At 42.8% G+C, this 14,783-nt stretch overlaps 1 protein-coding gene across 3 annotated transcripts in view; it reads right to left on the reverse strand.

Annotated features, from left to right (window-relative positions):
* Nucleotides 1-495: 495 nt before the first annotated feature.
* The window catches only part of LOC106590284 (TGF-beta receptor type-1), a 64,900-nt gene continuing 50,612 nt past the window's right edge, over nt 496-14,783 (reverse strand). For 2 of the 3 annotated variants that reach the window (XM_014181128.3, XM_014181127.3), the window contains exons 7-9: nt 12,528-12,652; nt 12,061-12,191; nt 496-6,601 (exon numbers count right to left, since the gene is read on the reverse strand). In XM_014181128.3, coding sequence (XP_014036603.1) covers nt 6,476-6,601; nt 12,061-12,191; nt 12,528-12,652 — 382 coding nt within the window. In that variant the 3' untranslated portion in view covers nt 496-6,475. The remainder of the gene's footprint in view (nt 6,602-12,060; nt 12,192-12,527; nt 12,653-14,783) is intronic. The other variant, XM_014181129.3, reaches the window with a different exon arrangement.

The raw sequence follows: 14,783 nt of genomic DNA on the forward strand, positions 1-14,783 counted from the left end.
TCTGAATATTGATCCTGCTTTGTAGTATACCCCTCACATGCAGCAATACACTAAAACAATGTTTTAAAAGGTAGATAACAATACGCTGGCCCAGACAGCATTTTTTGTACTTTCTACATGTTCACCAGTGAGGCCATAGGCTACAAGCAGAGCTGTTCCTGGAGAGCTACCGTCCTATATTTTCTCACTCTGAACCATAATCTAGCACACCTGACGCTAATAATTAGCTGGTCGATAAGATTATTCAGGTTAGTTACAGCTGGGGTTGGAGCTAAAAACCTACAACAGGCTAGCTCTCTGGGAACAGGGTTGGAGATCCCTGGGCTACGGGTTAGCCTTCAGCCAAAACCAAGAGAGTGTCTATTCCATTCTGTTTGATAGGAAGGTCTAATCATGTACTGGCACACCAGAACCCCCCAGCAGAAATGAAATGCATGGTTCATTCCTTACACAGCCTGTGAATGTGAATCCAACACCACAAACAAAACCATGGTCTTACAGAAACGCATTTTATTCACACCACTTTGTACTCCAACTATGTTAGAACTTAACATAAGCTATCCTATGTTGATCGTTCATTCTTCGGTGCACACTATTAAAAAAAAGTCAATACATATGCATTAGAAATAATCAGAAGGGGGCACAGGCGATTCTGAAAATCGGTCACTCCTTGCAGCCTCCTTTTTGACCACTTAAAAAGAACAAGACATTTTTAACACAGCTCAGAGGGGCTTGGAAAAGACTAAGGTTTTGACGTTGGTAAAGCATTTACATTTGGGACAGAACAGAAGTCAAATAGTGATAATGGTAAATAGAGGAATATACTGCTTGGGAACACCACAAAACACAATACCATTGACAAAAAAAGTACCATTGACAAAATGTGTATTCTTCAAATGAGCATTTCATAGAAACAAAAAAAATCCAAACTAGGCGTAAACAAATCGTATATATACATTGAGGTAAAAACACATTGGTCTTCAGAGGAGGTATTTTCTTTAGATTTGAATGACCTAATATCCTGTTAATTACACTTCATATTTTTATTCAGCTTTTTGTTTATTTATAAATCAAGTGATGCATACATTGGAACACAACAACATGCAGCTCGTCATTCTAGGTGGAAAAATTATAGAAGAGAAAATAGTCTAACTTAGGCACCAAATAAAACACGATAAAGCTTTCTTTTACACAACGGTCTCACTACAGCAGCCACATAGAACACGTGGAGAGCACCACTATTGGCTTTTTATTTAGCAAGCAGGACCCTTTTGTGACCCAAACCATTGCCAATTAATGCCCACGGGAAAGAAAGCAGTCTAAAAATGTCTCCAGAATGATGATGCCTGTGCTTTCTGACACTACTGAGCCACAGTACTGCAAAGAAAGGTCCAGATAGTAGCATAGATAGAGACCAGTAAAACTGTGCCCAAACAGGACAGGAGTGAAAAATGGAAAGCCAAGGGAACACATTGACCAAAACATTTGCATAACCATAAGAGGAACCCATGTGTTGTGGTTTTGCATGCCAACTGGGCATATGCATGACCTTTGAAGAAATTATGCAAATTGTGCTCCGGTTTGCGGCATATCTCGGGAAAGGTAGAGCCATTTGAGTTGATACATTCACATCCATTTAATACATTTTTGGGGGGGGGGGTCATCATTTGCATATCTCCCTGGCCTCAAATAGATCACACAATAAATCAAATAAAAAGAGCAACAATTAGTGTTGCTCCTTGCTTGGAACAACAGTCCTGCGTCTCTGTCTGAGCAGACTGCATATCCAGCAGTGCCCTCTACACCATTCGTCTGCCAGTGATACAATTACCGGATCATGTGGGTTTGGGTCACAAAAGGGCACGTACAGCAAACACCGACCCTTTCAACCCTCGTAACTGGTGCAACAAAGATGGCCGCTGGCGGTCTGCTGCCTGGGACATCCTGGCTTGTGTCTCCTTTCTGTGTTTGGGTGGAAATAGATGAGCAGAAAGGAGGCACAGAAAAGTTTGGGGGGGGATATTGAAAAGGACAATGGTAGCACCTCAAGATACCCCTAGGCAAACTAAATGCGCTTCGAGACCTAAAACCCCACTTTTCCACTCTAGACCACCCCGAAAGCAGCAAATGTGTCGCCCTATTTTTATGATAAAACCAGAGGTGCAAAGGTATGGTTGTTGTCGTTGTTTCTGTTAACTCGTAAGCTGGTATGGCCAGGAAAAATGTCCTGCGTATCACTGAGAGAGAGGAATACCTGGATATGTCACGCTTTTTCTTCTTTTTTTGAGTTAATGTAAGAATAAGTCACCTTTGATTTTGGAAACGAAAAGAAAGGCTGCTGGTGATTTTAAGACAGAAATGTGTCCGGACACAGAATGAACGTTGGCCCAGGGTAGACAACGGAGGCATAGATAGCGAAGTAGTCAGCTGAACTGCTGCTGTTTGAGTGTTGTTGTTATGTCCCAGAGAATGGAGTTGACCTTACCACAAACACAAGCTCTAAGATCTAGCATTATGTACACACTCTTTTTCTTTCATTTGTTCAACATGTGTCATAGCAGCAATATCTGTTACTCTCTTAATATTAGGGATAGCTTTCACTTCCTTTTTGTTCAAAGTATTTTTGCTGACCAACTATGCAGGACAGAGCTTCCAGCCAGATATACAAGATGTAGGATCTTAAAAATTTGACCAGTTCGCTACAGCAGGAACATAATCATGCAGCAACAGGAAATGTAAGTTATTACATGGATTATAATAATTACAAATCTACAAATCTACCATTCCAGTGTTTTTCTTGCTATACTTTATTTACTTTGCCACCATGGCATTTTTTTGCCTTTACCTCCCTTATCTCACATCATTTGCTCACATTGTATATAGTCTTATTTTTTATTTTATTTTTTTTTTTCCTACTGCATCATTGATTGTATGTTGTTTTACTCCATGTGTAACTCTGTGTTTTTGTATGTTGTCGAACTGCTTTGCTTTATCTTGGCCAGGTCGCAATTGTAAATGAGAACTTGTTCTCAACTTGCCTACCTGGTTAAATAAAGGTGAAATAAATAAATACAAATAAAAAATAATTAATGGACATTTTTGTAGGGGTTGGTCAATTTTTTGTAAGTGAAAATTGCAAACGTCAGAAGTCTTTTTAAACCACAAATACACAAGTTTAAAATGTCCTGCTGATTTACAGGAATGTTTTCCTGCAACGGGGTGATCAAATTAAGATCCTACATCAATAGTTGTATATATATATTCCATTTCCCGCCCTCTGTCCATTCATTTCCACTAACTTCATTCTTCCAAATGAACATTTTCACTATGTAGCAGGGATCACTAAGACCACTATATGGCACAGAATACAATCAATCTCCAAGGTTCAACACAATGTAAAGAACTTCATTTCCTGAAGCACACCTAATCAGAAATAATAAGAAAATGCTTAAAGGGCTACTTCAGCATTTCTCTACAGGATGAAGATTGACCTGATGCATCAGACAGACATAAACAGACAGAGATCCCAGCACTCACCCTTGGGGAACACCAGTGGTGAATCATGTAGAGAAAAACATCATGGCACAGATCTAATAAGAGGCATGTGGGATATGTTATGTACATCCAATCGGGGCTCTCAGAGCATCTCTGACCTCATCTTGGTTTCTGAACAGAGGCAGACATTTTGTAGCAGCACAGTGTCCCATAGATAAATACAATGCATCCAAACAGCAGACTGTTGTAGAGAAATCCAAAGGAATAATAAAAGAAGAAAGACAACCTTATTGCCACACAGGTTCACGTGCAGTTAGGTCAGAAGAAGTGCACTTATTGCCAAACACGTATCTTTTGGGGTTCTGTTTATTTTTTTTGACGATTGACAACACAGTATTTCATTAAAAAAGAAGATTCTATTTTTTTCACACATGCTCCAATATGAGGTTTTGCTTAGTATGCTGAAATAGAGCAATAAGCTGCAGTGACATCAAGACTGTGGAAACTGAACATACCAAAACGAGCACAATCCAAATTGGTATAAATACGCAGCTTGCAGGTTTAGGTGTGTGGCAATAGGGTACCTTACAATACAAACAAAAACATACAATTGTTAAAGATGCACTATGCAGAAACTGCTCTGCCACTCCCTGGTTGCTAAAATTCTAATAGTTCGCCTAATTTCTGTTTGTGTGACAAAACAAGCAAGTATAGTTTAGAGAATAATTGTACCTAAACCACTGTGAAATTTTCAGCTGTTTGAAGCTGGTGCACAAAACCAAAAGTAAAGCAAAAACTAAACTTAAAAACAGGAAGCACAGAAATAACGCACATCGAACAGATCTACCGATTCTTAGACTTGCTTTCAAATGACGGGTCACCCAAAAAGTTACATATTGCAGCTTTAAATCTGGTGCTATATTTACTTTTTTTTTCTTTATATAGAATATTGACCCTACTTTCTAATAGTTATTATTTATCATCTTACTTTTCACAAAAGCAATCCTGCCTCTCTCCATTGGTCCCTTAAGATATGCTAAGCTGAAATGTGAAGCAGTTTACATGTTACAGATCATTTTTATCCGTAAATGTACATTCTTGTGGTAGTAGAAAAAATTGCACAAAAAAAAAAAACAGAAAACCTATGGCTTAGTAAATATCCATTTGCTATATTTAAATGAATGTACCTCACCTTGTTTTTCTTTAAAGAGACATTTAAAACAATAAATGTGTGCCGTCACACAGTCTGAAACATCCCCCAAAAAACTATAATCCAATAATGCATGTTTATAGGGCAACTTCAGTAATGCTTGCGCTGTTTTTTCTTTCTCCTTAAAGCCACTTTGGAGGTGACCTGTGTAGTCCTGTGGGTACTAGCCCCACTATCAGTCTGGTATTCAGTTTCTATAGTCCAGAGAGCTCTCCCATACAGAGAGAGAGAGAGAGAGAGAGAGAGAGAGAGAGAGAGAAGAGAGAGAGAGAGAGAGAGAGAGAGAGGAGAGAGAGAGAGAGAGAGAGAGAGAGAGAGAGAGAGAGAGAGCACACGAGAGAGAGAGCACGCGAGAGAGAGAGAGAGAGCACACGAGAGAGAGAGCACACGAGAGAGAGAGAGAGCACGAGAGAGAGAGAGAGAGAGAGAGAGAGAGAGAGAGAGAGAGAGAGAGAGAGAGAGAGAGAGAGAGAGAGAGAGAGAGAGAGAGCACGCGAGAGAGAGAGAGAGCGAGAGAGAGAGCGAGAGCGAGAGAGAGAGAGAGCACGCGAGAGAGAGAGAGAGCAAAAAGACATCCCTTGTTGCTGTTTTGATGAGGGGGGCTGGCAGAGGGGGGGGGGGTGGGTAGATGGCACCAGAGAGGCGGTGTTGTGGCTGCCCCTGGCAGTGTGGCAAGGCCACATGTGTCCTTTCATGTGCATAGGAGGAGGAACACTCCCTGCTGCTCACACAGCTCTGGGAGGGCTTCTGTCAAGACTCCATGTGATCTTACACACCCACCCACACCAACACCCTCACACAGTAACTGACATGAGAGGGGAAGAAGGGGGGTAGGTTTAAAGCAGTGGCACTTTCAGGTTATCACCTGGCTCGGAAGGCATGATGGCGACTGTCGAGCTGTTGTCGTAGTAGTAGCAGAGCAGAGTATATAAAATAGATACATTTTATCTATATTGCATATGCCATAGCATGTTGGCCAAGACTGAATGAGCTCATGTCCAGTTTGTTTGCAAACAAAAACCAATAAGTTAAACTGACCTGTAGACCCCCTGTACCGTGATACGTAGGGAGAAGAGAAAGAAATACTAAAACAAGATGCAACATTTTCTGGAGAGACGAGTCCAACAGCACACCAGCATCTCTCCATGGAAAAACACAAATAATAACTCAATTAATATGCTCGTTTTTAAGTACCAGACGGTAAAAAAATAAACAAACTATAGTTGGTTCAGTCATTTTCTAGGGCGGTTCTCGTCGAGTCCAAGTTACCTCGCCCAGTGACAGAACATTTGTTGTTGGAATGGAGGCATTGTCACCTGAATGTTATGACCAGCAGTCATGCAACCTTAGGGTTTTTCTTATGGGTTGTTGATGTTTCCTTTCCTCTGGTTTCCGCCGAACAGCATTGAAAGATGGGTCTATGGCAGGGTGGGACTACGTCGGTCTGTAATCACCCTGATAGGTAATTCACGAGCACTGGAGGAAGTGATCCAACCAATCTTGACAGGGGGGTGGGGTTTGCACTGGCAAACATCCCTCCACCAGATCCATCCTTCACCTCCGTGAGACAGAAAATAGATCCACGCGCCGGTTGGCGGGGCGACGAGGAAACGATGACAGCGTTTAGGGAGGGGTCGGGGGATATCAGAGTAAAACTTCACTGTGCCGCCTCTCCTTACAAACCAAGAGGAGGAGCAGTGGGGCGAGAACTAATGGTGGTAATAATAAAATAATACGATTATGAATAATAGAATAAGAGAAAGGGTGTCTCTACATCTTGATGCCCTCTGATTGGCTGAGCTGGGAAAGGGTCTTCTTGATGCGTAGCGCAGTGAGGCGGGCGGCTCCATTGGCATACCAGCACTCCCTCATGATCTTAGCCATTACCCGCAGAGCCTGGAGGAAAGAGAGAGAAAGGTTGACTTGATGAAAAAAAAACATCACTAAAGCAAAGTGTTACAACAGAGGTGTGTATGAGAATTTTTTTATCATGACTATGATATTAGTAAACAGTGGTTTTGTATTCCCAGCAGAACAGAGAGAGGCAATACACCAGTGTGTATCACACACACACACACACGGAGAGTTCTTTCTCCCCCCCCCCCCCCACCCCGATCAAATGCAGAGGGGCAAGGGCCCTGATTCACAAAACACTTTGTTTAAGGAGAAACATAAGAAATAGCGCAAGAACATTTCCAAGAACCTTTGACGAATAGCAACTTTGCTTAACTATAGACTTATGAAAAAAGTACAGGGGGAAAAAAATGGTAGTTAAGAAAAAATGTCTTCTGGGCCCCTGGGCTCTTAACCACTTACTGATGTTTTTATCATTTCCACTGTTAGACTCCTAAGAGGCTTGGCTGTGGCCATTGGGTGTACAAGGTGACCCAATACCTACTTCAACAATAGCCCTGTTTTGCTCTCCTAAATTGAAAATCCTGGACCCATCTGATGCTCATTCCTCAAAAACTTGGGAATGAGCATGAGGATAGTCCGGGACTGTGGTAATGGTTCAAGATTGTGGCACCGAGCATAGTAGGTGTACCCGAAGTAGAGGTCGACTGATTAATCGGAATGGCCCATTAATTAGGGCCGATTTCAAGTTTTCATAACAATCGGTAATCGGTATTTTTGGACACCTTTATTTAACTAGGCAAGTCAGTTAAGAACACATTCTTATTTTCAATGACGGCCTAGGAACGGTGGGTTAACTGCCTTGTTCAGGGGCAAAATGACAGATTTTTACCTTGTCAGCTCGGTGATTCGTTTTTGCAACCTTCCTGTTATTAGTCCAACGCTCTAACCACCTGCCTTACATTGCACTCCACGAGGAGCCTGCATGGCAGGCTGACTACCTGTTACGCGAGGGCAGCAAGAAGCCAAGGTAAGTTGCTAACTAGCATTAAACTTATCTTATAAAAAACAATCAATCAATCTTAACAATCACTAGTTAAACTAGTAAGATCATCAACCGTGTCCTGCGTTGCATATAATCAATGCGGTGCATGTTATTTTTTCATCGAATCACAGCCTACTTCGCCAAACGGGTGATGATTTAACAAGCACATTCGCGAAAAAAAGCACTGTGCACCAATGTGTACCTAACCATAAACATCAATGCTTTTCTTTAAAATCAATACAAAAGTATATTTTTAAACCTGCATATTTAGTTAATATTGCCTCCTAACATGAATTTCTAATAACTAGGGAAATTGTGTCACTTCTCTTGCGTTCTCTGCAAGCAGTCAGGGTATATGCAGCAGTTTGGGCCGCCTGGTTCGTTGCGAACTGTGTGAAGTCCATTTATTCCTAACAAAGAGCGTAATTAATTTGCCAGAATTGTACATAATTATGACATAACATTGAAGGTTGTGCAATGTAACAGCAATATTTAGAGACTTAGGGATGCCACCCGTTAGATAAAATACGGAACGGTTCCGTATTTCAAAGAATAAACGTTTTATTTTCGAAATGATAGTTTCTGGATTTGACCATATTAATGACCTAAGGCTCGTATTTCTGTGTTTTATGTTATAATTAAGTCTATGATTTGATAGAGCAGTCTGAGCAGTGGTAGGCAGCAGCAGGCTTGTAAGCATTCATTCAAACAGCACTTTAGTGCGTTTGCCAGCAGCTCTTCGCAATGCTTCAAGCATTGCGCTGTTTATGACTTGGAGTAGTTGTTCCCCTTGCTCTGCAAGGGCCGCGGCTTTTGTGGAGTGATGGTAACGATGCTTCGAGGGTGGCTGTTGTCGATGTGTTCCTGGTTCGAGCCCAGGTAGGGGCGAGGAGAGGGACGGAAGCTATACTGTTACACTGGCAATACTACAGTGCCTATAAGAACATCCAATAGTCAAAGGTATATGAAATACAAACGGTAGAGAGAGAAATAGTCCTATAATTCCTATAATAACCCCAACCTAAAACTTCTTACCTGGGAATATTGAAGACTCATGTTAAAAGGAACCACCAGCTTTCATATGTTCTCATGTTCTGAGCAAGGAACTTAAACGTTAGCTTTTTTACATGGCACATATTGCACTTTTACTTTCTTCTCCAACACTTTGTTTTTGCATTATTTAAACCAAATTGAACATGTTTCATTATTTATTTGAGGCTAAATTGATTGATGTATTATATTAAGTTAAAATAAAAGTGTTCATTCAGTATTGTTGTAATTGTATCGGCTTTATTTGGTCCTCCAATAATCGGTATCGGTGTTGAAAAATCATAAAATCGGTCGACCTCTAACCCGAAGTCTTTGCGTGAAGCTAGTTAGCATTTGCTTGCAAAATTACCTGCAACTTCCTGCATACTGGATGCAGACATAAAACCACAAGTTCATCTGACTCTAGGGAAGAAGGCTTCATTGCCAAAATCCCCTTACTATCCTTTTAAGAAAGTAAGGGTATGTTTTTTGGGGAGCTGGAATGAGACGCTGAATAATTTTGTTGCCAGCCTTGTAAACAGCATCTGTTTTCTGGCCATAATTTGTCTACATCTCTCAGAAACCTGTCGAGGACATAATCTTGGAGATTTCCACCAGTGCTTATTAAGACAGAGTGCACTCATTTGGATTAATGCTGACAAATACTCTTCAGGAAGATTTCTGACAAGTAGGCCTCGCTGCCGCATCTGCTACGATCTCTCAGTACAACCCACGTCAGTGGCTATGTATATGCTCCAGTTGTGGGAGACGCCCGCAATTTGAATGGGCGTGTTTAACCACAGAGATCACGTAATTCTGTGTGTGGAACTGTTTCGGTTATGATTACTCATTTTGGTAATTTCCTAGCACTGTACTATCGACAACGTCAACAGTGAAACGCTTACATTTTGACTTACACAATGCTCGATTTTACAATGCATATTTGAATGACGTTAAAATATTTAGGATCACATGATGAGACCTTGGGACGTTCAATACAGTTGGAACTCATAGAAAAATCCCCACTGATCTAAGAGTCTAAACTCTTCCCTATTCAGTAATAGTATTAGTGATAGCCTGGTTGTGGGAGAAGTCTGGCACAGTAGTAGCAGAGCAGCAGCAGCCCACCACGGTCCCTCACTCCCCCACAATCTGCTGCAGTCTGTTGACAAACATACATTACACTGAATCACATACAGCAGGGCCTTTTCAGCAGCTAGTCTCCACGCTGGCTACTGCTTTAAGAAGCATTCACAGCGCTCTCTGTTTTGTATGCCTGAATGGACTCAAGGCCATAACACGGCCTAATCCTGACACCTAGAAATGACTAAGTGTGCATCTGACTGGAACGGTACCCTATTACCTACATAGTGGACTACTTTTGATATAGTGCACTACTTTGGACCAGGGAGCTCTGGTCCAAAGTAGTGCACTACATAGGAAATAGGGTGCCATATTAGACGCAGCGCAAATCTGTATCGACCAGACTTTTCATAACCAACGTGTGGTTCTGATGATACAGATGAACTGGCTAAGAGGATTCTTCTCCAGAGTGGGAAACAGGAGAGGGGTGAGTCATGTGAGAAGAACGCACAGGGGAGATGTTATCTGGAGAGTTCACAAGGCCACCTTGGGGCTGTGGGCTGGAAACCACAGGAACGCCCCAGTGACTAGCGGATAGCTAGCTAAAGAGCACAGAGGGATGTGTGTGCACACTTTACTGCACGTACGCACACACGTAGTATGCAAACCGAATCCACTCACACACAGTGTGCAAACTGACTAGACACACACACACCTCCCTGAAACCATAGCTTGTGGTGAGACAGAGCGGTTTTTCAGGGTCATGCTGTCAGACACAAAACAAGGCCGGGAAGGCTCTCCACATGTCACGCTCTGTCTGACTCAGAAAACAAAGCGTCTCTCACAGAATACCAAAACTACCCTAGCAGCCCCGACTACCTGTATGAACATAAGCAGCGGTTTGGTCTGTCTGCAAAGGAAGTCCTCTGAGAAGTCATTACGAGGGTAATCTGTACCTCATCATAAACTACACCACTGTCTGTTTGGAGAGGGTGCCCCAAGGTGGTCCCCTCACTGTTCTCTGCTCTATCCTACCAGACAGACACACTCCTACACGCAGTCCTCCTCCTCCTGGTCGTATTGTTGTTGGCAGGGTGTGGCTGACTCACCGTGGTGGTGCAACATGCCAGTCTCAACAAAAGGCATCTGTGTTTACGGCCTGACCTGGGAACGAGCGGCAGCCGCTGAGGCGCCATCTGCCCATTGGCACATTAAACCACTGCCCCCTCAGCCATAGCTAGCCTCAATTAAAACCCGGGAGAGAAGAGAATGACTTTCCTCTGGCTGTATATTTCAATTTTGGGTTGGTTTATGCTAGGCCTAGCATGCTAAATGGAGACTCTCCATTGAAAGCGTTTCTTAGTCCGAGATTTGGCTTAATCCATTTCTGGGAAACAAGACCTGTATGTCTTGACATGTTGTGTTAGTTGTACTGTACGTGTGGCCAATTGGTACTGGCATGCTACATTGCTTAATATTTGTGTTGCCGTAGGTTGTATGTACGTATTCATCTAAATTATAAATCATAAAAAAAAAAAAAAAGGTTTTCGGTATGGGGACAACTCAGCAAACAACTTGTTCTGGCCAAGGAAGAAATATAGACTATAGCTTAACAATATCTATACCCATTAGACTATTATTTTGGTATCAGGGACATCTATCTCTGCGGTTGATCGATCAGTGTCTTGTCACTGTGTTGTGTTGAATGGCAGGTGCAGCACAGTCACAACAGCTTGGCAGCCATAAAGACATGGTCGTAGTGGCCAGATTAGATTACAAGATTGTATTACTTTGGATTGTCTCTAATCGAATTGTTCAGTTTTACAGGCAATAAACAGGAACACCAATAAACAAAGAGGATGAAAGAAAGAGTGAAAGAAGGAGCAAAAGAGGGAAAAAGAGCCTTGTAAACAGAGTGTGATGCTGTGAAGGAGGGAAACCTGAGACAGAGAGGGGAGAGATGCAGCATACTTTCTTCCCCTCAGGGTGGATGGTTACTCTCTGAGGGAGGGACTGTGGTTCGACTGAGGAGAGAGGGGAAACACTAGCGTGTGAGACCAGAGTCTTACTGAGATAGATGGACACATGGGAGAGTTTCAGGTTTGTGGCTGTGATCGTTCTTGGTTTAAACGCACCATGTCACGTGGATTTTCAGTTGATGAAATTGGCTAGTTATTATGGCTGCAAAGCGAAGACACTACACATTTGTTAAGGTGAGTTGTACCTCAGAACTTGGAATGTGAACGGTTTAAAAACCAAAGCAATAAAAAGAAAAGCATTTTTAATGGTATGAAGGTCCTGTGTGTGTGTGTGTGTGTGTGTGTGTGTGTGTGTGTTTACGTACCTCACAGCTCTGCCAACGGTTTGGAATGTTGGGCCGTAGCTTCTGCTCACACACCACCCTCCTCATCTCCTCTACAGAGGGGTCTGACTGCACCAGGTCATGGTATGGCAGCTGGTAGTCTTCAACGATGCCTGACGCAAATCACGTCAGACGCGTTAAAATACATCACAAACCGCTGACGGTACGTACAACGCAATACAACAAACGTTCATTATCCCTCGAGGGAAAATGGGTTTGTCCTCCGCACAGTATATATCATAAACATCCCAGAGGAAGTAGCTCATGTACTTCAAAAAGGAAACGTATGTGATTTGTATACACAGTGATAATCCAACAGAACCAGAGAATTAGTTCTTGAACTAATAAACTTGCTACGCGCCATCATATTACTCACCAACTGTTGTAATCGGGGCGCAACTGACAGTGAATTAATAACGGATTATCTACAGGGGGACCAACGCACGTACCTGCTAGAGAGCATCTACTGGCTATCTCCCAGAACACCAAGCCCATGGCGTAGATATCTGCCCTCTTAAATGACTCAAAATGCTTCATGTTTATCGAGTCGTCCAGCACCTCTGGTGCCATATACCTGGAGAGAGAGAGAGAGAGAGAGAGCGAGAGACGACAAGGTTGGTTAGACACTACAGTAGACTGACAGCACACACGTTACGTCTTACGCAGCATTCAATTCACAAGTCTAATTCACAACCTTCCACACTGAGCAAAAATGTCTTAAATTGAATTCCTTGAGCTTCATAAAAACCATCAAAAGGCTTGGTGTCAATACACCTACAAACACCCCGTTCAATTGAGAGCGTTTCAGAAACGCTCATGTCACAGAGCAGTTAGAAGCGAATCAATATTTGCCCAACACACTCCGAGCAATCAAAGATAAATTAAAAACAGAGGAATGATTGTAAAAGAATTCAAACAAAAAACTGATTCTATCTTCTGCTAGGCTGCCAGGCGTGTTTTCCCAACACAGCTTCTCAGAGAGATATGAAACATTATCCTCCACAGCATTTGTAGATGAACAACATTCTTGATAACCAGCAATTCTCTCTGGTTGGAAGTTTCTGGCACAGAGCAACAGTTTCCCCTCCACCAGATTCTCACCTGCACCATTAGACCTCAAACCCAAAACTGACAGATCGGTGTCTAGGGTCAATATGTTTAATACTGTTGTTAGAGAAAGGACATTTTGTTCCTTAAGGAGGGATTCCCAGCTAGAGATAAGAGCGAATGTTTTGGGAAGGGGACTACCCTCTCCTCTGGAAAGTTGGGAGCCACAGGAAGGAAGGGTGTTAGCGCTGCGGCGCTGGGCCTAATCTCCCTTCACAGTCCACAGGCGTTCCAGAGGGTGAAGTCCCAGAGCCGTGAGCTTACTAAGCCCCACAGATTCCAGTGGGCCAGCTGAGCAGACAGACACACAGAGCCAGCCAGGACCACAACACAACCACCCGCCTGCCCCAAAGAGAAAGAAGGGTGTATCCCGCGCTACGCCAGAATGGTAGAAAAACTCAAAAGGCGCTTGACATTGTCTACCAGCACCAATGTGTCAGTGCACTAATTAATGCAGCTCCACCACCTAACGACAATGACTGCCCCTTTAAGGCTCTGTTGGAGGATGGTTGGTTACCCTTGGTAGCCTATAACATTTTGCAACATTACAATTACAACCAAATACTTGTCTTTATAAAATAATTCCCTCCAAGGCTCGAAATTAAGGGCGTCCCGAAAAATAAATAAAATGTCTACAGTTCAAAACAGACCCTGGGACAGTTCTGGGATGAACCACTGCATATAATGTATATATTTTTGTAAAGCAAAGCGGCTGATAAAACAGAACAGACCGTTTAGCTTAAAATGTTGATCAAGTTTATTTCTTCATATTATAAGCTCAACAATGCGCACATGGCCGTAGACTACGCATGAATGTTCCAAAACGCAATTACTGGGAAAATGGCACGCGCCGGCAGTTTCATGTGACAGATATGAAAATATATTTTAGAAATTAAGAAAGAGGGGAGATCTAAAGATGCATCAACATGGGTTACTAATAGGACTAGGATTATGCCTTTGGCTGCTGGACAATAAAATAACGTTGATTTAAAAATGAAGAAAACATGAGAAAATGCTGGTTTCCATGGCATATTATGGGTTTATAAAATAATTCCCTCCACATTTCTATGGTTGTATTTTGGCCAGGCTACTTTGAAACAAGACATGTTTCACAAAACATCACTGTTGCTGCTGCAGTGAGGTAGAGACAGCGCATTTGTATGGGCAGCGTGTTTCCGTGTAATTACTCACGCCGTGTGCTCCTCCTCTCCTTTCCTTCTTCTCTACCATCCGCCCCTCCCTCCCTCGCAGCTGCCCTCCCTCCCTACCTGCTACCGATTTCACTGCACCTTCACCTATTACGGCCAGCGGTAGCTGTTGGAGCTGGGGTGATGGCTCCAGTCACTATGAATGAGGGACTCGAAAGAGGCCGCCCCTGGGGACTCCAGTTACCTTTGAGTTTCACACTCTGTGGTTGGGGGCTTGGCAGCACTCTGGAGCCAGAATGGACGAACAGTTTAAAAAGCACCTCCAACCTCCCATCACATCATTACAGCTCGTGGAGCCAGAATGGCCGCCAAAGGGCTCCTGTTATCTTTTGATTCCCGTTCCATCGTTGAGGGGGGAGTAGTTTGAAGTCGTCACTAACCACATCAAAG

The sequence above is a fragment of the Salmo salar genome, chromosome 29, assembly GCF_965601325.2.
Source record: "Salmo salar chromosome 29, fSalSal1, whole genome shotgun sequence".
Classification (NCBI taxonomy): domain Eukaryota; kingdom Metazoa; phylum Chordata; class Actinopteri; order Salmoniformes; family Salmonidae; genus Salmo; species Salmo salar.